This window comes from Sorex araneus, chromosome 2 (assembly GCF_027595985.1).
Source record: "Sorex araneus isolate mSorAra2 chromosome 2, mSorAra2.pri, whole genome shotgun sequence".
Taxonomy (NCBI): domain Eukaryota; kingdom Metazoa; phylum Chordata; class Mammalia; order Eulipotyphla; family Soricidae; genus Sorex; species Sorex araneus.
This window is the reverse complement of record NC_073303.1, coordinates 283,104,481-283,132,127: the sequence shown is the minus strand read 5'-3', so window position 1 is coordinate 283,132,127 and position 27,647 is coordinate 283,104,481. Positions and strand designations below refer to the sequence as shown.

General features: G+C 40.8%; 1 protein-coding gene across 9 annotated transcripts in view; it reads right to left on the bottom strand.

The window, feature by feature from the left end:
* ACAP2 (ArfGAP with coiled-coil, ankyrin repeat and PH domains 2) overlaps window positions 1-27,647 on the bottom strand; it is a 133,119-nt gene that overhangs the window by 16,324 nt on the left and 89,148 nt on the right. For 3 of the 9 annotated variants that reach the window (XM_055128866.1, XM_055128870.1, XM_055128867.1), the window contains 10 exons: window positions 24,502-24,614; window positions 19,167-19,187; window positions 15,512-15,563; window positions 12,365-12,465; window positions 11,189-11,294; window positions 6,318-6,526; window positions 5,159-5,228; window positions 2,726-2,817; window positions 849-1,033; window positions 329-433 (listed from right to left, as the gene is read on the bottom strand). In XM_055128866.1, coding sequence (XP_054984841.1) covers window positions 329-433; window positions 849-1,033; window positions 2,726-2,817; window positions 5,159-5,228; window positions 6,318-6,526; window positions 11,189-11,294; window positions 12,365-12,465; window positions 15,512-15,563; window positions 19,167-19,187; window positions 24,502-24,614 — 1,054 coding nt within the window. The remainder of the gene's footprint in view (window positions 1-328; window positions 434-848; window positions 1,034-2,725; window positions 2,818-5,158; window positions 5,229-6,317; window positions 6,527-11,188; window positions 11,295-12,364; window positions 12,466-15,511; window positions 15,564-19,166; window positions 19,188-24,501; window positions 24,615-27,647) is intronic. The other 6 variants (XM_055128871.1, XM_055128873.1, XM_055128872.1 and 3 more) reach the window with 3 other exon arrangements.

Genomic DNA, 27,647 nt, shown 5'->3' with positions numbered 1-27,647 from the left:
CAAACAATAATTTTGTTTAAATGATCTTTGATTGATTCATGGGAACGCAGTCACCACAATCAGACTACATTTAATGCAACTAAAAATCACTTCAAACACAGTTTTTATCAAAATGTGAATCACAAATGTCTGAAAATTAACTTATTTTCAGAGTTGCAACACATTTCATTACTCCCGTAATGTGTCAGGGGTAGCGAAGGACTACCGCTCAGGTGTGATTGTTCAGGAATGTGTCATTCTGAGACAATGGGCAACATCCAGAGAAATGGCCACACCGCACAATGACCCCTGGCACAGACTCAGAACGCTGCACAAGAGTAGTACTTACTACTACGGAGTTTTGAAGAAGTATCAAAGTAGGAGAAGAGTGAATCTAGCTCATCAGGACAGAACAGAGACTCCCGCCTGGCCTCGTCGCTATTTACAGCCACCACTGGGGACATGCAAGTTAGCAAAGCACAGAGCAGGCCGTAAGAAGGGAAAAGGGCAGGGGAAAAAAAAAACATTACTGGGAAAAATTGAGAAGGAAAATAACAGGAAGGCTATTAGGATGTTAATCAGATACTTAGGGCTTTACGGCATGATAGATTCCAAATCCCCATTTCCCCTCACATTTTCAAGAGGCTTTATTCCTTAGAATGTACACATTACCTAGAAATGGGAACTACCAAGACAACGTTTAAACCTTTTTTTTTTTAATTGGACATAAATCTTTGCCCTAGAAAATACAGACCAAAAAAACCCCCAGGTATTCAGTATTAACAACACCTACAATGGCTACTAATTTAGATTCTATGTGACATTAGCTTACGAAATCATTGACGTACACGACACATAAGCCACACTACCTGAGCTGAGGGAGGATGCTCTGAGGTGGTCATCGGGGCCGAGTCTGGAAACGCTCAGTCTGTTTTCCTCACAGCTCTGGGACACAACCTTTCTCTCCTGCTCAGGAGGTGATGATGACAGCAAATATTCGTCCACAAATTTTCTCTCAACATATTTTGCTTTGATATATGCCTCTTTCTCCTGCCTGGTTTACATAAAAATGTCATAACGCTGGACTTATTTACTTAGCATTGCTAATACTCAGAAGCCATTCATTATAAATGCATACTTGTAGAGAAATTTACAAAATGTGGTTCTAGTTCACACTGAATTGGGGACATTATGCAAAAAGTTCCCCTTCCAAATACTTAATGAACTCTGGTTTTACATTTAAGTCAAATAATCAGCTGAAAAACATCATAAGTGAGACACACAGCTCACTATTTTTTTTTCCCTTTTTGGGTCACACCCGGTGTTGCACAGGAGTTACTCCTGGCTCATGCACTCAGAAACTATTTCTGGCAGTGCTCGGGGGACCATATGGGATGCTGGGAATCAAACCTGGGTTGGCCGCATGCAAGGCAAATGCCCTACCGCTGTATTATCACTCCTGCCCCTTTCTGTTTCATTTTGTATATATATATTTGCTTGTGCTTTTAAGAGTGAAAGATTATACCAAGAAAACCTTCACAGGTTCTATATAAATTTATAGAACTCACTTTAATTTTACTTATGCTCCAAAAAAAAAATACTGTGACTGATTTATCACTGTTGACAGCATGAATTTTCATAAGATAATCACGTTAGAACAGCAGAGTATCCCAACTTAACTGGGATGGGGGGGTAGGATAAGATGTCACATTTTATGCTTTGGATTTATGATACAATAAAAAATGTCAGATCAGATCTTTATCCTTTCTTAACTTATTTTTTAAATGCTGAGATCTCTGGCTAAATCAAAAGGATACTTCAAGATTTAAAATAAAATAAAATAAAAAGATTTAAAATAAAACTGCCCTGTGTTGTTAGCAAAAAGTAAGAATCCGGTTTAAGTGATACTAGTTTAAGCAGCAATGACTTTATATATATATACATATATGTATATATATTTGCTTTTTGGGTCACACCTGGTGATGCACAGGAGTCACTCCTGGCTCTGCACTCAGGAATGACCCCTGGTGGTGCTCAGGGGACCACATGGGATGCTGGGAATCGAACCCAGATCGGCCACGTGCAAGGCAAACACCCTACCTGCTATGCTATCACTACAGCCCCAAAGCAGCAATGACTTTAAAGTAGTAAAGATTATACATAATTTTTAGTCTAACGTAAAATCTAACATGAGTATGAGTTACATAAATGCTAAGAATAAAGTATCATAAAGATTGAAAAAAACACACCAAAAACGAATAATGTACCTTGAAGGCAGTTTTAGCTAGTGTTCAATAAGCTTCATGTATGGAAAGTTCATACGTGGAAAGGGTCATTTCAAACACAGCCACAGGCATATTCCCACACCAGAAGTTCCCTTTCTGACTCTAGTTCCTCACCATCAGAATGTCAAAAGTGATTCACAAACAATTGCTGAACCAAGTTAAATAATGTAAAACTTAGGTAGAAGGAAGCTGATCTCTGAGATACCAATAAACAGATGATTCTCTGATCTAACTAAACTGCTAAGGCTTTTTACAGTCTTCGGTTGGGGCCTTACCCTTCAAGATTCTGCCATCTGGAGTCTATAGCTAATTATCTACTCAATAAAACATAATTATATACCATATCCAAGAAAGAGCCACATTTTAGCAGGAGCGACAATGACTTTCCTTAAAGTCTTACATATAAGAAACAAAACGATGGTTAGATTCCCGACTGGGTGAGAAAAGGGCGACTGAAATACCTTTGTCCTGGTTGTGGTTTCCTTATTCCCATCTTTTCCACTTTAGCTTCATAAACTCGATTGATAACATCATTCCCCAACTCACACATAAGCTATTTGAAAGGCAAAAAAGAAAGACAAGTTATTAGTTCCTAAAAATACTGTCAAAGTCCTTAATGCAAGACTAGGAAGTTCCTTCTGCAGGTTCTTCAACCGCTACCTGGCAAAGAAGTCAAGAGCAAAACGAGACAAGGGCTGGGACATCACCGTGGCATCACTCTCCCCTAGAAGATGACACCAAGGAGAAGGCATCGCCACCCCAACCTTCCACTACTCTCCTATTCCTACTTTACAGCTGGCACAATGCTACTGAGTGTTTCTAGGACCCTAGTAAATGAGCCATAGAAAGGAAAAGAAGCTACTTTAGGTGATGGAGGTGAAGTTTTAGATAATCAGAAACAAAGCAAGAGATTGTCTCCTTATCTCGATATAGGAATACTTCAAAATATTTTGGTTACAAGCTTTGGTCATATTTCTTTTCTTTTTTGAGGGGGAGCGAGGGCGAGTGCAGCGCCAGAAATCAAACCCAGGGTCTCACACATGCAAGTGCTCTATCACTAAGCCACATGCCAGCATCATGTTCCCTTTCCCGTGGCACACAGGAGTGCTGTCTGATACAAACGACATTTCAACCAAAACTTCTGTTAAATCTCTTGGGTCCACAACAATACGAAATGTTGACACAGAATTAATTTCCACCCCTCATCTTCCACCTTCTCCTTAAAATTTATAACTAATAAATCTAAACAGCATTCTACATTAGCATTATCAATATATATGAAACGTTTAACCTCATATAACTGATAGAATCACCAGTTTATCTGTAGATTGAAATTAAAACACAAACACTTCCAACCACAGACTAATCCTCCTTGTCCTTGTTCTACCGACTTTGGGTATTAGTTTCATATTATGTTGTTTTTTTTTAACATTCCGTAAATGAGCACAATCATTCTATGTCTGTCCTTCTCCTTCTAACTCATTTGCCCCAAGTGCTAGGAGAGAAGGCAACTGGGATAGAGAAGGGAACATTATGACAAAGATAGTTGGAAATGATCACTCAGGATAGGAACTGTGTGCTGAAAGTAGGTAACGGAAAAAACATGATAACCTCTCAGTATATTTGTCGAAGACCATAGTGCCAAGAAGGAGGGGGGAGGGAGGAAGGGAGGGAAAGAGAGAGAGAGAGAGAGAGGAGAGGGGGAGAGGGAAGAGAGGGAGTGTGAAGGAGAGAGGGGGGGGTGGCGGCAGGGAAACTTGGGTCATTGGTGGTGGGAAATGGACACTGGTGGAGGGATGGGTGTTGGGTCATTGTATGACAGAAACCTGGTCATGAACAGCTTTGTAACTTGTATATCTCACAGTGACTCCATTAAAAAAATAAAAAGGCTTTTAAAAAACCCCACAAACACATAAGAACATACTCCATGCAGAAACAAATGCAGAATATATTACAAACTTTAGTAAATATATTTTTTACATGTTCATGAAATGGTGAGAATTAAAGGCAGCGTATTGTTCATTGTTATGAATTTTATGAATCTTATCAGGAACCTAGCTGTGATCAAATTCTAATTTTTATAGACATGAATCCTTTTATGGACACAGTAGGGGGAAGAGTCTTAACTTGATAACTGTTTTCCCGACAAGAGTAAATGTGCAAATTTGCAATGCTAGAATACCCCACGCAGCAGCATGCTAGGCCAGTCACTGTGAGGCTTACTAGAGCTATAGGACTCATTCTTTAGCAAACATCAATATAATCAGAAGAGATTAATTTAAGGACCAGAACCTAAAATACTGCAGAAAACATAAGAATTTAGGAACATTGATCTTCTTATAAAGTCAACTAACTTAGGGACGACTAAGAAAGTTCCCAGGGCTGGTCACAGGCCTTGCATGTGAGGACAGGGTTCAATCTGCAGCACCACAGGTCCCCTGACAACTGGAGGGAGCAGTCCCCAGACCCCAAGCCAGGAGTGGCCCCTGGGAACCACCAGGTATGACCCAAACACCACCTCCCCCCACAACCTCCCAAAAAGTGAGAGAGCTACACAAATAGCAATTTTGGAAGCATCAGATGTGACAAAACACCCTTAGATATGTCATCACCATCATCATCATCATCATCATCATCATCATCATCCCGTTGATCAAATTTCTCGAGCAGTCTCGGTAACGTCTCCATTCGTCCTAGCCCTGAGATTTTAGAAGCCTCTCTTTACTCGCCCATTCCAATGGTGATGCATTGGAGGCTCTTAGATATGTACCAAACCAATTTAGTTCACTGTGAGCACTGAGCAACTTACACGTTTGTAAACCAAGTATATAAACCCCTGATTTTGTTGTGGAAATATGATATATGATATATTTTGAAACCAATATTTAACTTACCTTTAGCAGTTCTGGCTCCCAGGTGTCTAAAGTTAATGACCGCACTTTCGAAAAATGAACTCCGAGACTCCTAAGTGGGGGAGGAGGGGAAAGGTTACATTGATAGATAAAACTATAAAGCCATTGCTCTCTTGGTAATGATATACTACTCCGTGTATACTGATTCAAGTCAGTTTTCCCTTACTATAACAAATATAGTAACTAACATAGCTTTCAAATATACCTGTGAGTAGGGACCTATACTCCGGTTAATGAGTGGTGCGACTCTAAGACAGGTTACAGGGAGCTGGAGAGATACTATAGCAGGTAGGGCACGTGCCTTGTATATAGCCAACCCGGGTTCAATCCCTGGCACCCGATTTGGTCCCCCAAGCCCCACCAGGAGTGGTTCTTGAGCACAGAGCCAGGAGTAAGCCCTGAGCATAGCTGGCAGTGGCCCGCCCACCCCAAATAATGAAAGGACTTTACAAAACCAGAATTTCATCCACTACGAAAAAGAAACAAACGCACTGACTAGCAGTCTAACCAGGCAAGTGTGAGAGATCCTCTAACCCGGGGCTTCTTAAACTCTTCCTACTCGGGACCCCTTTTTGTCCAAGAAATTTTTAGGTGAACTTAGGTATACAGAAATATAGCGAGGTGCTCAAAACAAACACTTGCTTATAATAAATCATAAAGAAATCTATTTTATGTCAACAGCAAAATGTGTGTGCGGCAAGGTGTGTGTGTGTGGGGGGGGGGGGGTGCTCCCAAGCAATACTCAGGGGCCCAGGGGCTACCTCGAGTGATACTCGGGAGACTGGGAGTGAGGCTGAGAGAGGGTCCGCTGAGGGGCTGTGCCCAGACCCATGGCATCTGGAATCCTCAGAACCCTGAGCTCAGGGCTCAGGGGCACCAGGATACATCTGGCTATGCACAGCTACGTGGCACTGAGGAATCAACAAGAGCTGGGCAGTGCTTGGCTAATCTCTATGCCACCCCTCTATCCCCCTTTAAAACAAAATTTTTAAGATTTCTCCTAACCCCCACATTCGGTTAGGTAAACCCCCGTGCACGGTTGCAGCCCAGAGTTTAGGGAGCGAGGCCCGAACCAGCGTACATGGCAATTCCCGCCAAGAGCACATCCCAGCGCTGTCGCTCTCTCTGGGCAGGTACCCACCGATGAATCCCGGAACACTCGATGCACAGGGTGATGCCCAGGTTGATGCTGGCCCACCTCGGGTCGGCCAGGCCACAGTCGCAGCAGCTGGCATTGCCAGGGATACACTGGACTCGCTGCAGCGCACTTTCGCCTTTCAATAATTTGTCTTTAGACTCATTTCCGGAGTCGAGGCTTCCTGTGGATGGAGATGACTTCTTATCCAGCTTCTAAAAGAATTAAAAAAAAAATTTTTTTTTTTTAATGTTGTAATACTATGCTGCACACTACATGCACCAAACTCAAGCTTCTCCTTAAAGAAGTGAGAGCCTTCTGGGAACGGAAGTCAGGCCCTGTTCCAGGCATTTGAACCTGGAACAGCTGTCAATGTTTTCAAAGGTCATCAGAACCTCGAATATCCTCGACGAAGCTGCCTCCATCCACTGGATTTTAGTTTTGTGAGTGAAGAGAAGCTATTAAAAACCTTAAAAATTGGGGCTGGAGCAATAGCACAGCGGGTAGGGTGTTTGCCTTGCACGTGGCCTACCCAGGTTCAATTCCCAGCATCCCATATGGTCCCCTGAGCACTGCCAGGGGTAATTCCTGAGTGCAGAGCCAGGAGTAACCCCTGAGCATCGCCGGGTGTGACCCAAAAGCAAAAAAAAAAAAAAACCTTAAAAAATCATGCATATTTACATTGTGTGCAAATACATACACATATATGTGTATGTATAAATAAACATAACTTATGTACAAGCAGGAGGCAAAGCCAAGGAGATACTACTTAAGCATGTAATATGAGAGACAAAGGAAGAAGAAACAAGATTATAAAACTCGAGAATAAAATAATTAATTTGATACCAAGTTTCCCCAAGGTATCCAATGAAATGCAAGCAGTTGTTTCAATTCATGCAAGAAAGGACCTGGAATTGGTTTGGCCTTTTACTAAAGAATTGTATGATTACCCTTACAGAGGGGATCAACAACGGAATGGCTAAAACCTCAGAGGCTATTAGGAAACTAGGAATAAAGGCAAACTGGGAGATAAGCAAAAATATATTTAAATGTATGGCAAAATCTCAATTTATGAACAAATACAAAGAAGCAGCTGGGGAACCCTAAGCAAGTAAAGATAGGTCTTAAACACTTCAGGTTAAAAAACACTTAAACCGGGGCTGGAGCAATAGCATAGCGGGTAGAGCGTTTGCCTTGCATGCACCCAACCCGGGTTCGATTCCCAGCATCCCATATGGTCCCCTGAGCACCGCCAGGGGTAAATCCTGAGTGCAGAAGAGCTAGGAGTAGCCCCTGTGCATCGCTGGGTGTGACCTGAAAAGCAAAAAAAAATAAAACAAAAAAAAACACACTTAAACCATATCTCTTCAACACCTGCTCTTCTCCCATGAACATGCATCTTTCCCTGCTTTATGTTTCTTTGCTTACTTATTTCCACTCTGAAAAAAGCCTGTATTGGGGCCAGAGTGATAGCACAGTGGGTAGGGAGTTTGCCTTGCATGAGGCCCACCTGGGTTCAATCCCCAGCATCCCATATGGTCCCCTGAGCACCGCCAGGAGTAATTCCTGAGTGCAGAGCCAGGAGTAACGTAACCCCTGAGCAACGCTGGGTGTGACCCAAAAAGCGGAAAAAAAAAAAAAAAAGCCTGTGTTTTCTTCTGAACACACACTACTCTCTCTGTTCCCTCATAACCTTCTCTGTAAATTTTAATAAAAACTGTCTTTCTTCACCAAAACAACCAAAAACACTTAAACTGTAAGATTTAGTCAGGGGGGTTAGAACAATAGCATAGCGGTAGGGCTTCTGCCTTGCACACAGCCAACCAGGTTCGATTCCCAGCATCCCATATGGTCCCCTGAGCACCGCCAGGAGTAATTCCTGAGTGCATGAGCCAGGAGTAACCCCTGTGCATCGCCGGGTGTGACCCAAAAAGAAAAAAAAGATTAGTCAGGAATTTAGCACAAAATCTTTACAAATCTAATTCTGGGCTCTGCCTTGCCCTTTTTGAAAATCCAATTAGTAGTCAGGAGGTGAGGCAAAATGCACTGAGGTGAGGCATGGTGAGGGAAGGTGAGGCGAGGTGAGGGAGGTGAGGCGAGGTGAGGGAGGTGAGGCGAGGTGAGGGAGGTGAGGTGAGGTGAGGGAGGTGAGGTGAGGTGAGGTGAGGTGAGGTGAGGTGAGGTGAGGTGAGGTGAGGTGAGGTGAGGTGAGGCGAAGCGAAGTGAGGGAGGTGAGGCGAGGTGAGGGAGGTGAGGTGAGGCCCAGTAAGACAGTGTACGGATATCATAAAGAGGAAGAACTGAGCTAGGTGAGGCTCAGGACCTCAGCCAAGAGAGACCTGTGCAGGCTGCTGGATCCAGGGCGGGGGGGAGGGGGGGGGTGAGGAGGCTGCCCAGAGAAGGCACCTGGGTCGGTGGGGGGAGTTGCCAAAACCTGAGGCAGTAAGAGGGAAGTGGTGGCAGGTAACAGACGTGAGTTATATTTCACTCTCTGGGGAGGAAAACTACAGAGTTGAGGGATGGGCTCTTCCTGAGAGGCAGCGGGTACTGGTGTAAATGTACATATACACATACACTGAGACCCGGCAAGTGAGCTAACGGCCATTCCCTGACTCCAAAAAGCATGAGACAGGTAGGCGAGTCTACTCTGCAGAATCAGACTGGCCAAGGCCTCGACTCTGCTCGTTCAAACATGGCAAAGCTCACAACGACAGCCTCCCAACAAGGAGAGAGAGAGAGAGAGAGAGAGAGAAGGGAGAGGGGGAGGGGGAGAGAGAGAGAGAGAGAGAGAGAGAGAGAGAGAGAGAGAGAGAGAGAGAGAATGAATGGCCGGAAAAAGTACCTGGGAGGCTTTTTATTTGGGGGGTGGGGGATTATTCTAATTTGGAGGGGGGTTTGCATCCAGCAGCGCTCAGGGCTTATTCCTGGCTCTGTACTCAGGAGTCACTCCTGGTGGGCCGAGGCACCATACGGGATGCTGGGGACCAGACCTGGCTCTGCCACATGCAAGGCAAGTACCTTACCTACTGTACCCTGGGAAGCTTTTTAATGTAATACCCAGGTCCCAATGATACCTAGGCCCTTGTTGTAGTAGCATGCCACCTCAGCTCTGGGATTTATTTTATGCACCCAGAGTTACAAAATGGGTGGGTGAGGCTGCGAAGTGCAGCTCTAACCCTGTGCTCATGGAAAAAGAGCCCGCTTACATGCAGGAACACTCTGTGTTTATACAAAATGGAAGTAAACAAAAAGAAACTCTTGTAAATTAAGTATGTGCTAGCCAAACAGAAATATTCAACAGAAGGCTCAGAAAGTGAACTGGGAATGAGGTTCAGAAGATTAGCCCAGAGCCCCCGAATGGCTGGAGCTAAGTGCTGATCTGGCCCTGGTTCGGTCCCCAGCATCTTGTGGCTTCATGAGCACCACTGGTGAATTCCTGGTGGCCCAAGCACTAATGGGGAATGCCCTGTCCTACGAAAACAAAAAAAAAATTTTTTTTTCAGTTAATCTTCCAGGAAAAAAAAAAACTTCTACAAAGTAAGAGTAAAACCCAATAATAAGGGCTAGAGTGACAGCACAGTGGGTAGGGTATTTTGCCTTGCACGCAGCCAACCTGGGTTCGATTCCCAGCACCCCATATGGTCCTCTGAGCACCATCAGGAGTAATTCCTGAGTGCATGAGCCAGGAGTAAGTCCTGTGCATCGCTGGGTGTGACCAAAAAATAAAAAAATAAAAAAATAAAAAAATAAACAGAGGAAAACTTTAAGACCAGTCCAGAAATTCCACAAAAGGAAAACCAGAAAATGGGAGAGGAAGAACACCAAGATCAGTAATAAAAATCTGAATAGCAATGCTATTAAAATTCTTAAGGAGGAGCAGGGAGACAGTCCAACAGATTGTGGGTTTGATATCTTGCACTACAGAGTCCCCAGGTATCAGGTCCAGAATAGTTCCCAGGTACCACCAGTTGTGCCCAACCTCCACAACAACAACAAAAAAGATAGTTAATTAAATAAAATTCTTAAGGATAGCTATCAATAAAAAAAAATTCCATACCAAGCCAAATGATAAAGCATACATGAAAACAGAACAGATACTTCCAGACATGCATAAATTCATAAATTCCTTGCTTTCAGAAGCTCCCAGAGAAAATGACTGAGTTTCATTTCTCAAGACTTACTCATGATCTTGCTCAAATAGTTTGTAAACTCGTTGTGAAGCAAAAGCTAGACTCTTACTCAAGATTCTACATTAAGTATAACATTTCCAAGGAGACAATCAGCTTTCATTTCCCCATCCCCTTATTCACCAGTTTCAACTAAGTACCATTAATATTTGTTAATTAGAATAATACAACATTTGGGGAGAAATACATCAGGATACCTGATATGTTTCCAAACACGTCAATTCAAAAAATGTATTCAAATATTTAATACAACATGCATACAACTATTTCAATAAAACTACAGGCAAAAGCAAAACTAAAAGATAAACTAAATCTATATTTTAATGTGGGCTGGAGCGACAGCACAGTGGGTAGGGCGTTCGCCTTGCATGCGGCTGACCTGGGTTCGATTCCTCCATCCCTCTCGGACAGCCCGGCAAGCTACCGAGAGTATCCCACCCGCACGGCAGAGCCTTGGCAAGCTACCCGTGGCGTATTCGATGTGCCAAAAACAGTAATAAGTCTCACAGTGGAGATGTTACTGGTGTCCACTCGAGCAAATCGATGAGCAACAGACGACAGTGCTACAGTGCTATATTTTAAAAGTAAAATCCAATTCAGAAGAAATAAACCCATTCCATAAGCACAATTTTCTAAGCAGACAACGGAGTAAGTCAAGTGAAACTCTTCTGCCTTCAGGCTGTTACTCACCTCTGACTCGTCTCCCTTCTCTCGATACGCAGTAGCTATACTGGTCTGAACAGCCTTAATCCAGGCCTGGCGCAACTTTTCAGAATCTGCCTGAAGCATGCAGCTTCTAAAAGAAAATAACAGCCTTCTCTGAGACACCAATTAACCAAAAAAAAAAAAAAAAGGATAATAATGACCCAAAGAGCCAGACGTTCAGGGGTGAGTCCTTGCTTGCATGTGGCTCCCTCGAGCACTCACTGGGAGCAATTCCCAAGTCAGGGCCTCTGCTCACTAGAGATATGACTCGGAAAAAAAAGAATCGGTAACAATAATCAATAATGGTCATTTTAATCCATATTTTCAATCTAATAGTATAATTAAAATATTAGTTTTTCTAATGGTGTGTTTCATCAAGAAATCAAGGTAGTAATAAAATTTATCTGCCTACTGGAAGCAAGTAATCCGTGGAAAAACAAACTTTAGGGGAGAGACGATAGCTTACCAGACCGAGCACATGGTCTGCACAGGAGGCCCAGGTGCAATCATGGGAATAACATGGTCCCTCCCCAAGTACTGCAGGAGACCCCAGGTGTGGCCCCCAAACCAAAACTTTACATTTCTCTCATAAAGATAAAGCTTTTTCTTTTTTTTAATTAAGAGGAATATGGGGCTGGAGCGATAGCACAGCGGGTAGGGCGTTTGCCTTGCATGGGGACGATCCGGGTTCGATTCCTCCCTCCCTCTCAGAGAGCCCAGCAAGCTACTGAGAGAATTCCACCGCACAGCAGAGCCTGGAGAGCTACCCGTGCATATTTGATATGCCAAAAACAGTAACAAGTCTCACAATGGAGACGTTACTGGTGCCCGCTCGAGCAAATCGATGAACAACTGGACAGGACAACAGTGCTACAGTGCTAAGAGGAATTTATATTCCTCTTAGGAATATAAATATAGGGACAATGATCAAGGAAACTGATCTGATACATGACTTTAGTCCACCACCACAACGGCTTAAACAAGGCCACATCCATCATTTTTACATTATAATAGGAATATGATACTGAAGTAACTGACAGCCATACTGGAATAAGGACCGGAAAAATATTCTTTTGTAAAGAAACACCCTTTCCTCACGGGCACAAACAAGCACAGGTGAAACCCAAATCACCCTCCCGAGAGTTCTGCAGCACCACTCACTTTGTTGGCGAGACGACCTCAAAGCAAAAGCGCCGCTCCACGTCCTCACAGTGCTTCACGGTGCAGAGCCGGAGATCCTCCACCACCACCGTGGGGTTGTCCTGCAACGCGGACACAAAACGCCGTGTACACGGGTCAAGCTAGACTTTAGAGACGAACACACTTAAAAATGATTCCTGAGGGCTGGAGCGATGGTACAGCAGGTAGGGAGTTTGCCTTGCACGGGGCCCACCCGGGTTCAGTTCCCAGCATCCCATATGGTCCCCCGAGCACCGCCAGGAGTGATTCCTGAGAGCAAAGCCAGGAGTAATCCCTGAGTGTGACACAAAAAGAAAAAAAAAATTTCCTGTCTGGTTGGGGGAGGAAAAAAAATCACCTGGAGAGTTTTGGTTTTGATTCAGAAAATTATTATAAAATAGTACACAAGATGGTTTATATACAGGGCTTAACTGAACTCCTGGTAGTTAAAGAGTGCATACTCAGAATCTACTACTTTGCTAGCTTACAGCTATTTTATTTTTCTATTTTCTTTCATAGTCAATATTCTCCTGGTCACCACTCATATATAATGCAAGCTACTTTCTACTAAAACAGCTCCCATTGGACTGAGCGTTACATTTTTATTATTCACAAGAAAAGAAGCTACATACTTCTTAAAATCACTAAGAGAATATAAGATTTTATTACTTCCCAGTAGCACTGCACTGTAGCACTGCCGTCCCGTTGTTCATTGATTTGCCCGAGCGGGCACCAGTAATGTCTCCATGGTAAGATTTGTTGTTACTGCTTCTGACATATCGAATACGCCACGGGGAGCTAGTACTTAATAAAAACACAAGCTCCAGACCAAATACATTAGGGTTGTAGGAGAAGTTCATGGGCTCAACACAAACTTTGCACGGAAGCGGCTCAGTTTGGTCTGTGGCACGATGCGGTTTATGGAACACCCCTGGGTGTGACCCCCAAGCACTGAGCTAGGAGTCGCCCCTGAGCACTGCTCAGAGTGCTCCACACAAGGTGGAAAAAACTGTGGGATCACTAAAATAAAGGGCTTGTGTGGGAAAAAACCTGGTCACACAGGTAACCTAGGAAGAAAAAAATTCCACACTGCACACAATCCAGTATCTCAAGAGTAAAGTGAACATCTAAAATATACGACGGGATCTACCAATCACAAAGTGAACAGCACGGCCGATTAACCAGCGGTTCTCTTTCTAACGACTGTGTGTAGCTGGAGGTGCTGGGGGCTCACTCCTGCCAGTAAGGAGGGGACCGAGCCGCGCAGGGCATCAAACCCGGGCCTTCCGCACCTCGATCACGGACTCAGCCCTTCGGCGATCTCTCAGCCCCTAATCATTTTCAATGTTCTGAAGTCACATGGAATCTCAACATGCCCTTCTAGTGAGTGAAACTTCACCTTTTCATAAAAGAGGGGTCAGGAAGGCAAACATATATAAGTCATATTAACAAACTTAGAGGTTTCTATTTAAATCACTTCAAACGTGCATTATAATGTAATTTCTAACCTTCCTACTAAATTAACACCTTTGGCCTGAAGGTGTTAATTGGGAGGTCACGTCTGGCAGTACTCAGGGCTCACTCCTGGCTCTGTGCTCTGGGGACCGCATGCGGTTTCTACCCAGGTCAGGCCACCTTACCTGCTATACTAGGTCTCCCACCCACAGGCAATATTTCTGAAAAAGAAACAGCCCCCTTTTCCTTGACCCCAAAGTAAAAGGAGAGGGAAATAAATTAAGGGAGGGAAGCAAATAGAAAAAGACAGGAAGGGGCCGGAGCAATAGCAAGCACAGCGGGTAGGGTGTTTGCCTTGCACTCGGCTGACCCGGGTTTGATCCCCGGCATCCCATATGGTCCCCCAAGCACTGCCAGGAGTAATTCCTGAGTGCAAAGCCAGGAGTAACCCCTGAGCATCGCTGGGTGTGACCCAAAAAGAAAAAAAAAAAAAAAGAAACAGGAAGTCATTGGGGTGGTGGTGGGGGGGTGGGGCAGGAGGCAAAGGCCTCAGATGCAGAGCAGTGGTTACAGCTGTACGGTCAGACCACAGCCAACAACACTGAATGCATGAGAGCCGGACCACAACAACCAAACTTCACAAAGTGCCTGTCCAGCAGGCAGGCTGGGGATACTGGTGGTGGGGTCGATGCTGAAACACTGTATACCTAAAATTCAGTGATGACTAACTTTATAAATCACAGAGATTTAAGAAATAGGTTTTTTTCTTTTTTTGCTTTTTGGGTCACACCCGTCGAAATAGTCTTTAAAAAAAGCACCTCCCCTTTTCAGCCTCAAAATTATTACTATAGAATATAACACCGTCATTCCTCTCACACAGCTAGGCAAAGGGAGAAAAACAACAAAAGAACCCTAGAACACAAGAAGTGCATCTCAAAGTTAGGAACTGAAATTTAAGGCATAAGGGGCCAGGGAGATGGCTCAGAGGTTAGAGCTCATGCCCTTCATGAAGGATGTCAGGCTACACAGTGTGGTGAGCGTGCCAGTGTGCTGGAGCAGCCCTGAGTACCATGGTGGGGTGGGGGGGAGGGATGAGAGGCCCAAAGGCCAAGTGCCAGGGTTAAAAAAAATAAAGAATTTAAAACACAAAATCTCGAATCATGGGGCTGGAGAGATAGCACAGCGGGTAGGGCGTTTGCCTTGCACGCGGCCGACCTGGGTTCAAATCCCAGCATCCCATATGGTCCCCTGAGCACCGCCAGGGGTAATTCCTGAGTGCAGAGCCAGGAGTAACCCCTGTGCATCGCCAGGTGTGACCCAAAAAGCAAAAAAAAAAACAAAAAAAAACACTCGAATCTTGATGTATGTTGTGCGTGGGTGGGGTCCTTCTTTTTTGGGGGGTAAAGGGCAAATGCAGGGGGTGTTCGGGGGTCCACAGGGTGCTGAGAATAGAATCCAGGGTTCCCGTCGGCAAAGTATGATCCCCTTGGCCTGGAAGGCACTATGCATTCAAGTACCAAATAATGATGCTTTCCATTTCTAAGTGAGCACAAGAATAAAATTACTCAACACTAACCTTGCACATATGCACATTTATAAACTCTAATAGCAAGACAGAGAACTCAAACAGAAGACTCACGGGGCTCTCAAGAAGTTATTTAATAAAAGACTTACCTTAAACTTTTTCTGGTAAACCAACTGATTGTTCTGTATTGAAAACCAGCGTCTAAATAAATAAAAAAATAGATAAAAGTTTTCACAAATATAATTTATCTCAGTGATCGTTTGAAATATTTGGGAAAGCACTAGAAAATCAATTTATTGAAATTATGTTTTGAAAAGTGTGTTGTTTTATTTTGCTTTATATAAATGGATGCCAGTAAGATCACTACTGAAAATAAATAACAAGCATTTTTAAACCATAGATTAGGAAAATAAAAAACAATTATATCTTGATTATTTTATGCCAGAAATTTATATCTCAACAAATGTTAACATCCTTTATGCTACCACCAAATGATAATTGTTTTAAACGAGAAATTTAGTTTGAGGTTCCTCAAACATAACAAAGCTTTCCAGCAAAATAATTACTTGTAGTATAGAGATAGATGTATAATGTAAAAAGACTAGCCATTTTGAGTATGGTAAAACATTGAAATGAATGGTGCTATTTTCAACCCTTCCACAAGTAATTCAGCAAGCATTTGATTAGCAAAACAAAAAGTTCATTATTTTTTATAACTGATATCAAGCACTAATTGTCAATTAAGTGGGCCTCACTTTCATAGAAGATACTTTAAAGCAGAAAATCAAAGATATTACTAAAAATAATTCACTCAACTATTTATATTGTTCCACTCATTAAAAATCATTAGGTAAATTATTAATTTGCAATCGTCTTTTTTGGAAAAGACTATTTGTGGCTTATTCATTAATTCTAATTTATTAAAAAGAGTAAAATGACCTAATGACTTATTTAAAAAACAAAACAAAACAAAAAAAAAACCAAACAGCCAAAAGCCATTCATAAAAGGAAGCAAATATTCTCATCAAGCCAGGAAAGGGAAAACAACATTTACGTCATTGTTTTAGAATTAGTTTCATGTCAGATGATTTCTTTTGTAAACATTAGTTATTAATCTATTAGCAGATAGAGATTCTACCTTTTCATTGATAACAAATAAAAAGCATTAGAAATTTTATTCAGACATATTTAGAATTTCTGCTTCTAAAAATTAACTCTCCAAAAGCTGAGAAAATAATTAGGAGATGCTTTTTCTACGTTTACTCTAGAGAGATTGTTAGGTTTTTCTTACTATTTAACAAGGTATCAACTTTTCCTATTAAAATAGATTTGTTAAATAAGCATCTAGATAAAACCTTGTGGGTTGCCTCTGAATGTAACCATCAAGAGGCAGGCTGGAAAAGGAAGAACTTCCAGGTTTCTTTGCTTTGGGACACAGAGTCGGTTAGAAATGTTAAATGAAGTACCTACAAACAAAATGGTGCAGCCCTGCCACATGGGATGACATGCAATGGAAACAGTCTCAGACATGGATAAAAGGTGACTTCCAAAAAAATCAATTGAAGTAGAACAAACAATGTATTTTTAAATTCTTGTGTTTCATAGCATACTGATAGACATAATTTGATGACAAGGACAATTCTATTGCGTCATGGAAAAACAACCATCTAGTCATATAAACTTTTCATACTTTTAAATGTTTTTTATTTACTTTGAATTATGGCATCTGGAAATGATAGCCTCTAAGAATAATAAAATACTAGGGGAAACGCTGGGTTTTTTTGGTGAGAGATCATTTCCTTTGGTTATTTACTTTAATGCTCACATTAGTGTGGGGATCCACACCCCACAGTGCTCAGGGGCCATTCCTGGCTTGGTGCTTGGAAGCCACTCCCAGGGGTGCTCAGAGGGCGCCTATAGAGGGGCTTGAGGGCCATGTGGTAGCAGGGACTGAACTTGGGTCTCCCACACTCAAAGCCTAATAATCCTTTGAGCTAACTTCCTGGTCCTAGCTCCCGCCAGCACCATCTATTGGTCATCTATCTGTGCCACCTGTTTGCTTCTAGGTCCCAGCTTCCACCGGGGCCATCATCTACTTCTAGTGTCACTTTCTCGTACCCTTGTTTGTATACTCTAAAAAGACACTACAAATTCATCTAAATTTGACTCCATCTCCTAAGACCGATAAAAGCAAATAGTGTATCATAGGCAGAAAAGTCATTTCAATTACTAAGAATTTTCTGTCTTATAATAACAGCCATTTCCTCTGCCGTTAAAATATAATAAAGAGCCAATTAGGCTCAATTTATATTAATCAAGATTCCAATCCAGTCAGAATATATACTTTTTGCCTCTATAGAACATTCTGGCTATCATTAACAATTCTAATGAAAGCTGAAATGGGGGGTGGAGGTGTGGATCAAGGGGCAAGTGCACGTGTCGCATGAAGGAGACTGGGGTTCCATCCCTGCAACATTACCCTCCACCAAAAAAAGGGGAAAATTCAGTAATAAATTACTGAATCACAAAAACTTTTATAATTTTTTTTTTTTTGCTTTTTGGGTCACACCCAGCGATGCACAGGGGTCACTCCTGGCTCATGCACTCAGGAATTACTCCTGGCAGTGCTTGGGGGACCATATGGGATGCTGGGAATTGAACCCGGGTCAGCCTCGTGCAAGGCAAATGCCCTACCTGCTGTACTATTGCTCCAGCTCCAAACTTTTATCATTTTAAGCTCAAGTTACCTACAATTTTAAGATGCTCATAAAGTGAAATTAAATCAAAAGGGAAAAACCCAGAGAAGTACTCAAGCAGACAACATAGTCTGTAACACTCAAACACTCATAAAATCAAAATAGAAAAATTCACTGATGCAAGAAAAATTCATTGATGCATTAAGAAAATCGAGGTATCACTTTCTATCTCAAATTGAATTCAACAAAATATAATTAGATAAAAATATCAAATTAAAATAATATTAACATTGTCACAGCAGTGAGAACTTCCAGATGGCAAAATGGGGGAATAAATAAAATCAAGTACCTTTACCAAGCTTGACCACTAATCTCAAAACAGCACTTAAGATCAAGAACAAGGGTGAAACATGGTGAATCAATAAAAGAATTAAAAAAAAAAAAAAGAACAAGGGTGAAAGCCAAAACTCCTACATCTTGGATGGATAGAGCTCAGTAGGAGACCCCTAGCCTTGAATGTGAGAGGCCCCAGCCAGCACCACAGAACCAAACTTCTAAATTCATAGAAAATCTGTAAAAATTTTATCACTAAAATTTGATGGATAAGTGCACATATTCAGAGAGGTGCCAAGTAAGTGTATCTTTAAAAAAGTAAGCACCTGAACATGCATGCTCTTTCACATAAAATTCAATTTAATTATTTTCTGGTGGGGGGGGAAGAAAAATGAGGAAACAAACAAAATGCCTAGGAACTGACAATGTTTTCTTTCAACATATCTAATATGGTTACTACGACAGGGACTAACTCTTAGTTACTATTTAAATTTTATGAAAAGCTTATGCTAATTGGTCTAAATATGTCCTGGGTAGCTAAGCATACTAAATGGGGTTTTCCCCCTAAATTAAAACAAATTGAAGCGAGAGGCAATGAAAAGGTATAATTTCATTTTTCCAATAAGAGGTTTATATTTTCCGTTGCAATTTAAAACTTGAGACTTTATATCCATTGCAAGTAATCCAACTGAAATTCAGGTTAATTATGAGCTTTCTCGTGCCAAAGAGGAAATTGAAATAAGGCAAGGGTAAAGGGAAGGAAGCCATTTGGTACCTGATATGATCGGGCTTTTTCCTGTCATGTGAAAAAATGGGGCAGGATTAAAACATAAGGGAAAGGTGGTAAAAGAATGAAAACGCAAATGTGCAAAATAAGCAAAGGACTAGCATGATATGAAAATAAAGCAGGAATTAAAGAAACAAGCTTAAAGCTGACAACCTAAAGTCAAAAATATATTGCGCTTTGTTCACATATTATACGCAGATGCATTTTTACAATTAATTCCAATTCTTATGTATCTGAATTTTTTTTGAAACACATTAGGAATTTCAGATACACCGTATATAAAATTTCAGTGGTACATATTTACTTGGGCATATCTCTACTGTCATTTTCTGTATTGACACTCAACAGATATTAAACATAGTATTTTTCCTCATCTTAATAAACTGTTCCTAAAAATTTAAGTTGATATACATATAAGAACCTGAGACCAAAAAAAACATTTCCCACAGAGAATGAAATCACTAGTTAGTGCCAAGAATTATCAACCATTATCAGTCAAATAAACCTTTCTTCCACGGGCTCACCCGCTTTTCATCAAATGACAGAAACTCTATGGTCAGACAGAAGTTGAGTTTATCTGTAACCTATATCAACATTTTTTATCTAAAATGTTTTTATCTAAAAAAAAAAGTAAATAAAACAAAAGTTTCTATCTATACAGAGAGTTTTAAGAAACTATATAATACACCTTTGTTTCTGGCTGTTTTCTGGTTCAACAATGACTAAACAAAGCATGTAACTGGTTCAGATTATTGGTCTTGCTTATTACTAAAGAGTTTATTATTTTTATTACTACTACTAAAAAGCTTATTGGTCTTACTTATTACTTAAAAGGTTCTATTATTATTTACTTACTTTTCTAGTTCATTCATCTTTTCTAACTTTTCATACAAAAGAGAGAAAGACTGGTACTAGTAATCCGTCTAGTAATGAGCTTGACATGAAGCTGCCACTTTGAGAAAATGACTTTATATGGAAGACTATTTTGGCAGTTCTCATAGGTCCTCAGAAAAATATATAATATTATAGATGCATGAAAAATCCCAAGATATCACAAACTTAAACTCTGCAGCCTATCAGAAAGAAGCTTAACAATCCACCTCAAGATATACAAGTTTGCACTTCTTATGTGTAACATAAATATGATCGATCTCTTTGTTAAATTTTAGGGGCTAGAATGATGTTAGGTTTTATGAAGCATAGTCTCAGTTTTGAAACTATATAGTTTTACACAGTTCTCTAGGCACAGTAGTATTTCCCTCCAGAAGGGAGTATTTATTCTGTTTTTAATTTTCTTTTTCTTAAAGGCGGCTTTCGGAGAGTATAACTGGTTGTGTTCCAACAGTACAGTGTTACCACACCCCACCCACCACCAAGTGCCACCAGTCCACTGGACCTTTCAGCCTCCTCATACATTCTTGGTAACCTCATTTCTGCAATCCAAGTCTTATTAGGGTTTGCTTTCATTGGGCATGGCCTCAGAAAAGAGGTCTTTCAGAAAAAATTGACTTCAAAATATATTATATGCCACTTTTCCATAAAACTACAGGGACAAACATGCCATTACATGATTGGTACTTTCTACATGATTGGTGTCTACAAGGAAAATTATTCCCTCCAAAGTAAACCATAATCTATAAAAATCTTTAAGCAGCAAGCAGAAAAAAAAAATCATTGTGTAAATAGCTGGACTCCTGGGCTTTTAAAGTTAAGGTATAAATATTACAAATACAGCTTTACCCAGAGGCCAGCAGAGTTTATTAAGTCAAGCTGGACTGAGAACTTTATTACAGAAGTAGAACAGACTCTAAATAGATAAAAAGGAAATTAGCTCCTAGTATTTTCGAAGATTAGTTGTTATATACTTTATATAATATCGATACGTTCCAATGTTTTTAGTTTTGTTTTTTGTCTTTGGGGCCATACCCAGTCTGCTACTGGCCTATTCTGGCGGTGTTCAGGGGACTGTGTGTTGTGCTGGGGGTCGCATCAGGCTGGCGGAGTGCAAGGCAAGTGCCTTCTACCTACTGTACCAGTGCTCTGACCCCACACTCCAACTTCTTTTCATGGAGGGACCAGGGCAATAGCTCAACCTGCTGGGTTCCCCAGCCCTACGTCATCTCCTCCTGAGAGAACCTCCTGATCACTGCTGAGTGTGGCCCAAAAGACAAGCCAAAAATTCCCCAATTTTTAAAAACTAAAGAAAAAATTAAATAGCACTGAATAGATGACTTGTTCTTATTCCTTTTATAGTTACTGGCTTTATGGTCTTAAAAAAAAAAAACTAAGACCTTCTTTAGAGTTTCAACTTTTTTCTGAAGAGTTCTGATTTACTATATTGTTGTTGTTGTTGTTGTTGTTGTTTTGGACCATACACAGCTGTTGCAGGGCCGACTCTCAGCACAACTCTCAGGGTCATTCCTAGGGTGCTCTGGGAGGCCCGATGATGCCAGGGAGTAAACTGCGGGCTCGATCCCTTTGCACTAGTCCCCCAGCCCTCTGTGAAGAATCTACATGATGTCACTGTCACTGTCACTGTCATCCCGTTGCTCATCGATTTGTTTGAGCGGGCACCAGTAACGTCTCTCATTGAGAGACTTATTGTTACTGTTTTTGGCATATCCAATACACACGGGTAGCTTGCCGGGCTCTTCGAGAGGGGCGGAGGAATTGAACCCAGGACGGCTGCATGAAAGGCGAATGCCCAACCGCTGTGCTACATGATGTATAGACGTTATACTAGTTTTTTGGTTTGGGCTTTTGCTTCAGACTTTCCAAGTGTCCTCAGGAGGCCCAGGGCCCCTCTGCCCTGGCCAATCGGGCTGACAGTTCATTCAACTTGAGGGCCCAAAGATGAGGCTGCGTGGGTCCTGCAGTGACAGGGACCTGGGGGGTCTCCAGGCCTGCAGCAGGCAAAGCACAGCGGGGCTGTGTGGTGCCAGGGGCTGAACCAGGGCAGGGCACATGCAAGCAGCCGCCGGCCCGCTGCCTCTCCGGTACCACACCTCCAGCCCCTTCTACATTGCTTTCAAATCAGATTTCTACTAGTCTTTTCATCAAAATGTTCTTTAAAGGTATATAAAAGCGAAATTACTCGGTCATATTCCCCCTCCCAATAATACTAATAGACGAGAAGCCTATTTTTAAAACTGTTTGAAACCATTGGCGAGGCTGGGAACCCACTAGGATTTCATATGTGCAAAGTGTGTTCTCTACCACTAACAAACATTTCCAAACACTTAAAAAGAAAAATAAATAAAACTGAAGTTGCATTTCATCAATCCACATTTTATTTTTTGGAATTTTCACAGCAATTTTTTTTTTTAAATGTCAAGATTTGTGCCTCAGTTTTGTCACAGACCAGCTGTGTGCCCTTGAAAAAGCAACCATCTGCACTTCTATTTCTTGATGAAAATTAAGGTCTTGAACGACAATATTTGATTCTATCAATAACTGTCAATCTTTTACATATAGGCTGCAGCTCAGTTAAAAAACAGCCTTACTTCCAAAGGCATTTTATACTTGTACATGATAGACAATATATCTACAACTGAGTACCTACTTTCTTTTCAGCACATTTAAATATCTATGCCAATTAATAAAATTTGTGAAACAAAAAAAGGAGAAGGTTCCTGCTTAAATCCTTCTATTGCCCTACATGGCAATGCAAGTTTCCACTAACACTTACTGTGCTTCATTTTGAAGTCTGAGATCATTTCTCATTGGAGTAGTCCATGGAAGTTCATTTCATATCTTCTTAAGATAATGGCATAGTTTTTATAAATTTATTGTATTTTCACTGTTAAACTTTTAAGTAGGTTGTTTTGAAATCTGAAGGTTAAAATTCAATTCTAATGTTACCTCATGAAACCATATTAGCTGAGAAATCTTTATTATAAAAATTTGACAATCACGATTTTTAACTTTAACTTCCTATTCTGACTATTAAGATTTGCCAAGAAGGCTCAAAGTATTATTTTCTCAATTTTTACAGGTTAGAAATATAATTTAATTTTTAATTATTAGATATTAAAATTTAATATCAATTTTTAAAATTAAGTCAGAAATATTTCTAATCAGGTCATATTAACTGGTTCTTACATATTCAAATATTTTTTAAATTTCTATATAATTCAAATAAGTTGAGTATCAATAATCATATTCTTTCTAATTTATTCTCAAAGAGAAAATTATTTCAAATAAAATGCTACATGTACCATTTAAGCATCTGGCAGTATCAAATGTTAGGGAAATGTTCAATAAATTGCTGACATTTAAAAATATCAGTGTGTTTTCTAGAAATCAAAATGAATGCACAGGAATCCATTTCAATCTATTGAATATTTATAATTTCCAAAGAAATTAATAAAAAAACTAAACTAAACTAACCAAGTAAATTCTGTTTACTTTGCTAATGTTGATGTTTAAAAAGAAAACAATCTTCACTAATATTAATTGATTCACATCTTGTTCAAGTAGCAAATGAAATATATATAATCAACCAGTAACATAAATCAATCTGACTAGAAACCAATACTACTCTATTTTATTATTGAATTTTCTTTTCCCTGATAAAAAGATAGGTATCCCAAAATAAGATTAATCCCTGTTTATCAGAAGAATAATCCTGAAACAACCCAAGCTTTTCATATGACTTAATGTTTGAAATTGTCTCTTTATTATATTACATGGGAAGGTAATATTACATATATATTCACATTTACTGTATAGTATTTATACAAAGCAATTCAGAGAAACAAAATTCAAAGGTTTATGCTAACAGTAAAAGTTTACAATAAAGGAATAACAGCTACCAAACATATTTAACATATAAAAACAATCCCATTTCCTATAATTCCTGGTTATATAAAGTAACTATAAAAATCAAGGTGACAGGTTAAAGATCCATGAAACTTCGCAATATTTAGACAGCAGGTAAGGGAGGAACCCCAAGGGGGGAATGCTCACTTGTCCTAGTCATCTAAAATATTCAAATATGTGGTTTGTAACCAAATCTAATCCATAACCAAAGTACAGGCAATACATTCAGCTCATTATAATCAATTTCTATGGACCAAGCCTAAAAATTCTCCTTATTAAATGAGGATTTAAACTTCATTTGAATTTTAGAGTTGAGAACTGGTACTGTCATAATGCATCTGCTTCTAGAGGTCCCCTTGCCCAGAAAGGTACCTTATCGTCAATAAGCTGGTTCAGGAAAGTTACTGTGGACTGTGCATTTAGAGAATCATGAAGAAAAGAGTTGGCGAATCATAGGGGCAGCCAGATAAAAAGTTTGAGAGCAGTGTTTGAAATGTATTACCTGTTCCAAGTTTTGAAGGCATTGCTGGCGCGTTTGAATAGATATCCTTCCATGACAATGCCATTCGCGGCATCTACATTATACTCTAACTTAGAGTCATCACTGGAGAAGTCCTAGGTAAAATAATACACAGAAAGGTCATATGACTTGGCAAAGCTCTCGAAATCATAAACGTATCCTAGAGAAATAGGTCAAACGGTAAGAAAAGCTTTATGCTTCATCGAATCCATAATATGCATGACATGGGAAGACTTAATAATGAAAAATGTTTCAGCGAACTAAGTGGACAACAACACAATCTTACGATGATACAGAAACATGGCTCCACAGACCACAGGATAACATAAAAGTAAATGATATTACATTATGACTTAAATCCACAAAAGTTATGTATACAAGGCCAGAGAGAGAGAGAGAGAGAGAGAGAGAGAGAGCGCACGCAGGCTTAAGTGGGCGGTCAAGGTAGCCCTCAACGCCTGGAGCAGCACTGGGAGCAATCCCAGAGCAATGAGCCGAGAGCAGCCCCCACGCACCAGCAGGTACATTGCCTCCCCCCCCAAAAAAAAATTATATATACAAATAGACTAAGGAAACAACCCACAGCAGATCATGTAAACAAGTAACTATCACACAGGGCATTATTTAAAATATTTTCATTTTATCTCAGTATTTCATGGTGATGTGTGCTACTCATTCTTTGAGTGGAATAGACTCTACCACTAGTTGCTAAGTATACTGAGGTAGATTTTTCTTATTCTGACTTCAGAAACAGGATCAAGCAGCTCTGGCCGTTTCCTTCCTCAAACAGACTTCCTCCTTTGGCCGCGGGGGTGGGCGCGAGGGTGCAGGGCACCATGGACGCCGTACCTGGCAGTGCTGGGCATCCCCAAGGCTTCCCTGGCGTTGCTAGGGAGGTCATGAGGGGCTGAGTCCACCCCCGCACTATCTCCCGGCCCTAGGTTTCAATGTTAGAAAGGAACCAAAGAGGGAATGCAGAGCTCACAGTTTTTTTCTTTTGCAATGAGTTTGGAATCATTTCTAGTCATCCAACATTCTCATCATTCTAGTCTTCATCTGCAACCATTTATATTTTCACTGTTCTACCACAGATTCATGGAAATTTAAAATCACAAACCCTGGGCTGGGGAGGGAGGGAGAGCTCAAAGGGCTGGAGCACATGCTCTGTATGTCTCCGACCCAGGTTTAACCCATGCCTGGTCTCTGAGCACTGAGCCAGGAGTAGTCCCTGATCACTGCTGGTTCTGCCCCTCCCCCCACCTGCCTGCTCCACCAAACAGAAATCCTACCACTGAAATATTTCCTCATGAACTTCGAAAATAATGCCTACAAATCTGCTAGGTGGATGTCCTACCCACAATTAAAAACTCCAAAAATCAGTTTCAGAAATTCAAATTACTTCCAAATCAGTGCTCAAAATTAGAATGCAATACTACTAAGAGAGTTGCAAAATTTTTGTCTTGAGAGTTTGGCAAAGGCTGGATAAGCATTTGCTTGGGATGTGGGGGTCCTTGCACTGAATTAGAAAGATTAGAATCACCTACGGGCCTTCCATAGTGGATTCTATGAAGTTGAGAAAACATGACATACAAAATTCAGAAATCAAATACAAATTATCCTGATATCTTGCAAATTTAAACTTGCAAAATTAAGCCCCATAAAAAAGATTTAATATTCTAAAATAATCAGGTTAAGCAATTGCAAATGAATTAAGATTGTTCTTCCTACCTTTTCTTTGAAAAAAAAAATTGGGGCAGAAGTCAGAAAAATAGTTCAATGGGCAAATGCACACTTTTTGTGCCAGGTGTGGTGCTCCCCCCCCCCCGCCCAAAATAGGGCAAGTTTAATTCCCTCATTAAAAATGTAATTGAGGCTATAAGTTAATTATACAGAGAGAATTAATTTAGTAATAGAAGCAACTGATTTTGGCAACATTCTAAAGGTTTCGTTTAGGACCTTAATAGTTTTTTAATAATCCTTATGCTACTATGAAACAACTAATAACGTTGGAAAAAATACAGAATGTCAGAGTTTAAATATAGTCATGAGTTGACGTGGAAGGAATACTCAGAGGCAAAAGACTAAGTGAAAACTGGAAGCCACGCAGGTCAGCAGAGCAAGGAAGCTGCTTTCACTGAGGGCTCTGTCCTCTCTGGGGTGGGACCCGGAGAACAGAAGGCTAAACGCAGGTTATCAAAAGAGAAGCCAATAGGAGCTTTTCCTTTTGAAATCGCAAGCGTGGCAAAAAGGGAAAAACAACAACCACCACCTACCATTATTACAACTTCGATTTAAGATTATTTGGAAGTGCTATTCAGCACAATAACAAACAAAAAGTTTGGAAAGGAAGAAATAATTTACCAAAGCAAGACACTGTGTACAGAACATGCAAAAGCATGAAGAGATGAACTAAATTAGAATTGAAGATTGCCTAACAAAGATTTATCGGTGGCAAAACCAGACACAGAAAAACAAATTTTACTCTGATACATAACAAAAATAAACAGAGAGAAAATTTGTCTTAAAAAGGAAACATTTGCAAAATACCACAACAGAGAAGAAGCGAATTATAAACTTTGTGAAGAACACGGAATAAAATAATAATAAGAGAAATCTTTCACAGCTGGAGAGGTAGTAGGGGGTGAAAGCGCCTGCGGGGCACGCAGCGGACCTGACCCCAGTGGGCACCCCAAACATGCCGACCAGAAGGAGCCCTGAGCGCTGCCAACTGCAGCCCCCAAACCAAACAATTACATGAGAGATGTTTCAGGCTCATGATCATAATTCTTCTCCACACTGATTCAGAGATCCAAAGTTCCTACTTCAATGAAAACTGAGAAACCCCTGAGACTGCACGTGGAAGTGCACAATTAGGCAGTTCCCTTTGTAAGAAGAAAAGAAGAGGTCCTCGGAGTGGGCGCTGCCGTGGAGAGGGAGGAAATTACAGCCAAGGGTGAACTCGGCACTTTCCCCGGCCTTATGGTTTCCATCTGCGGGAACTCAACATCACAGGCCTTTTTCTTATACCTTTTAATATACTTCCCTCTAAGAATTTCCAATTCCTGGCCAAAGGAAAACAAGCCACTGGCCCATCTACTCTCCCAAAGGAAGACTTCATTTCCTTACCC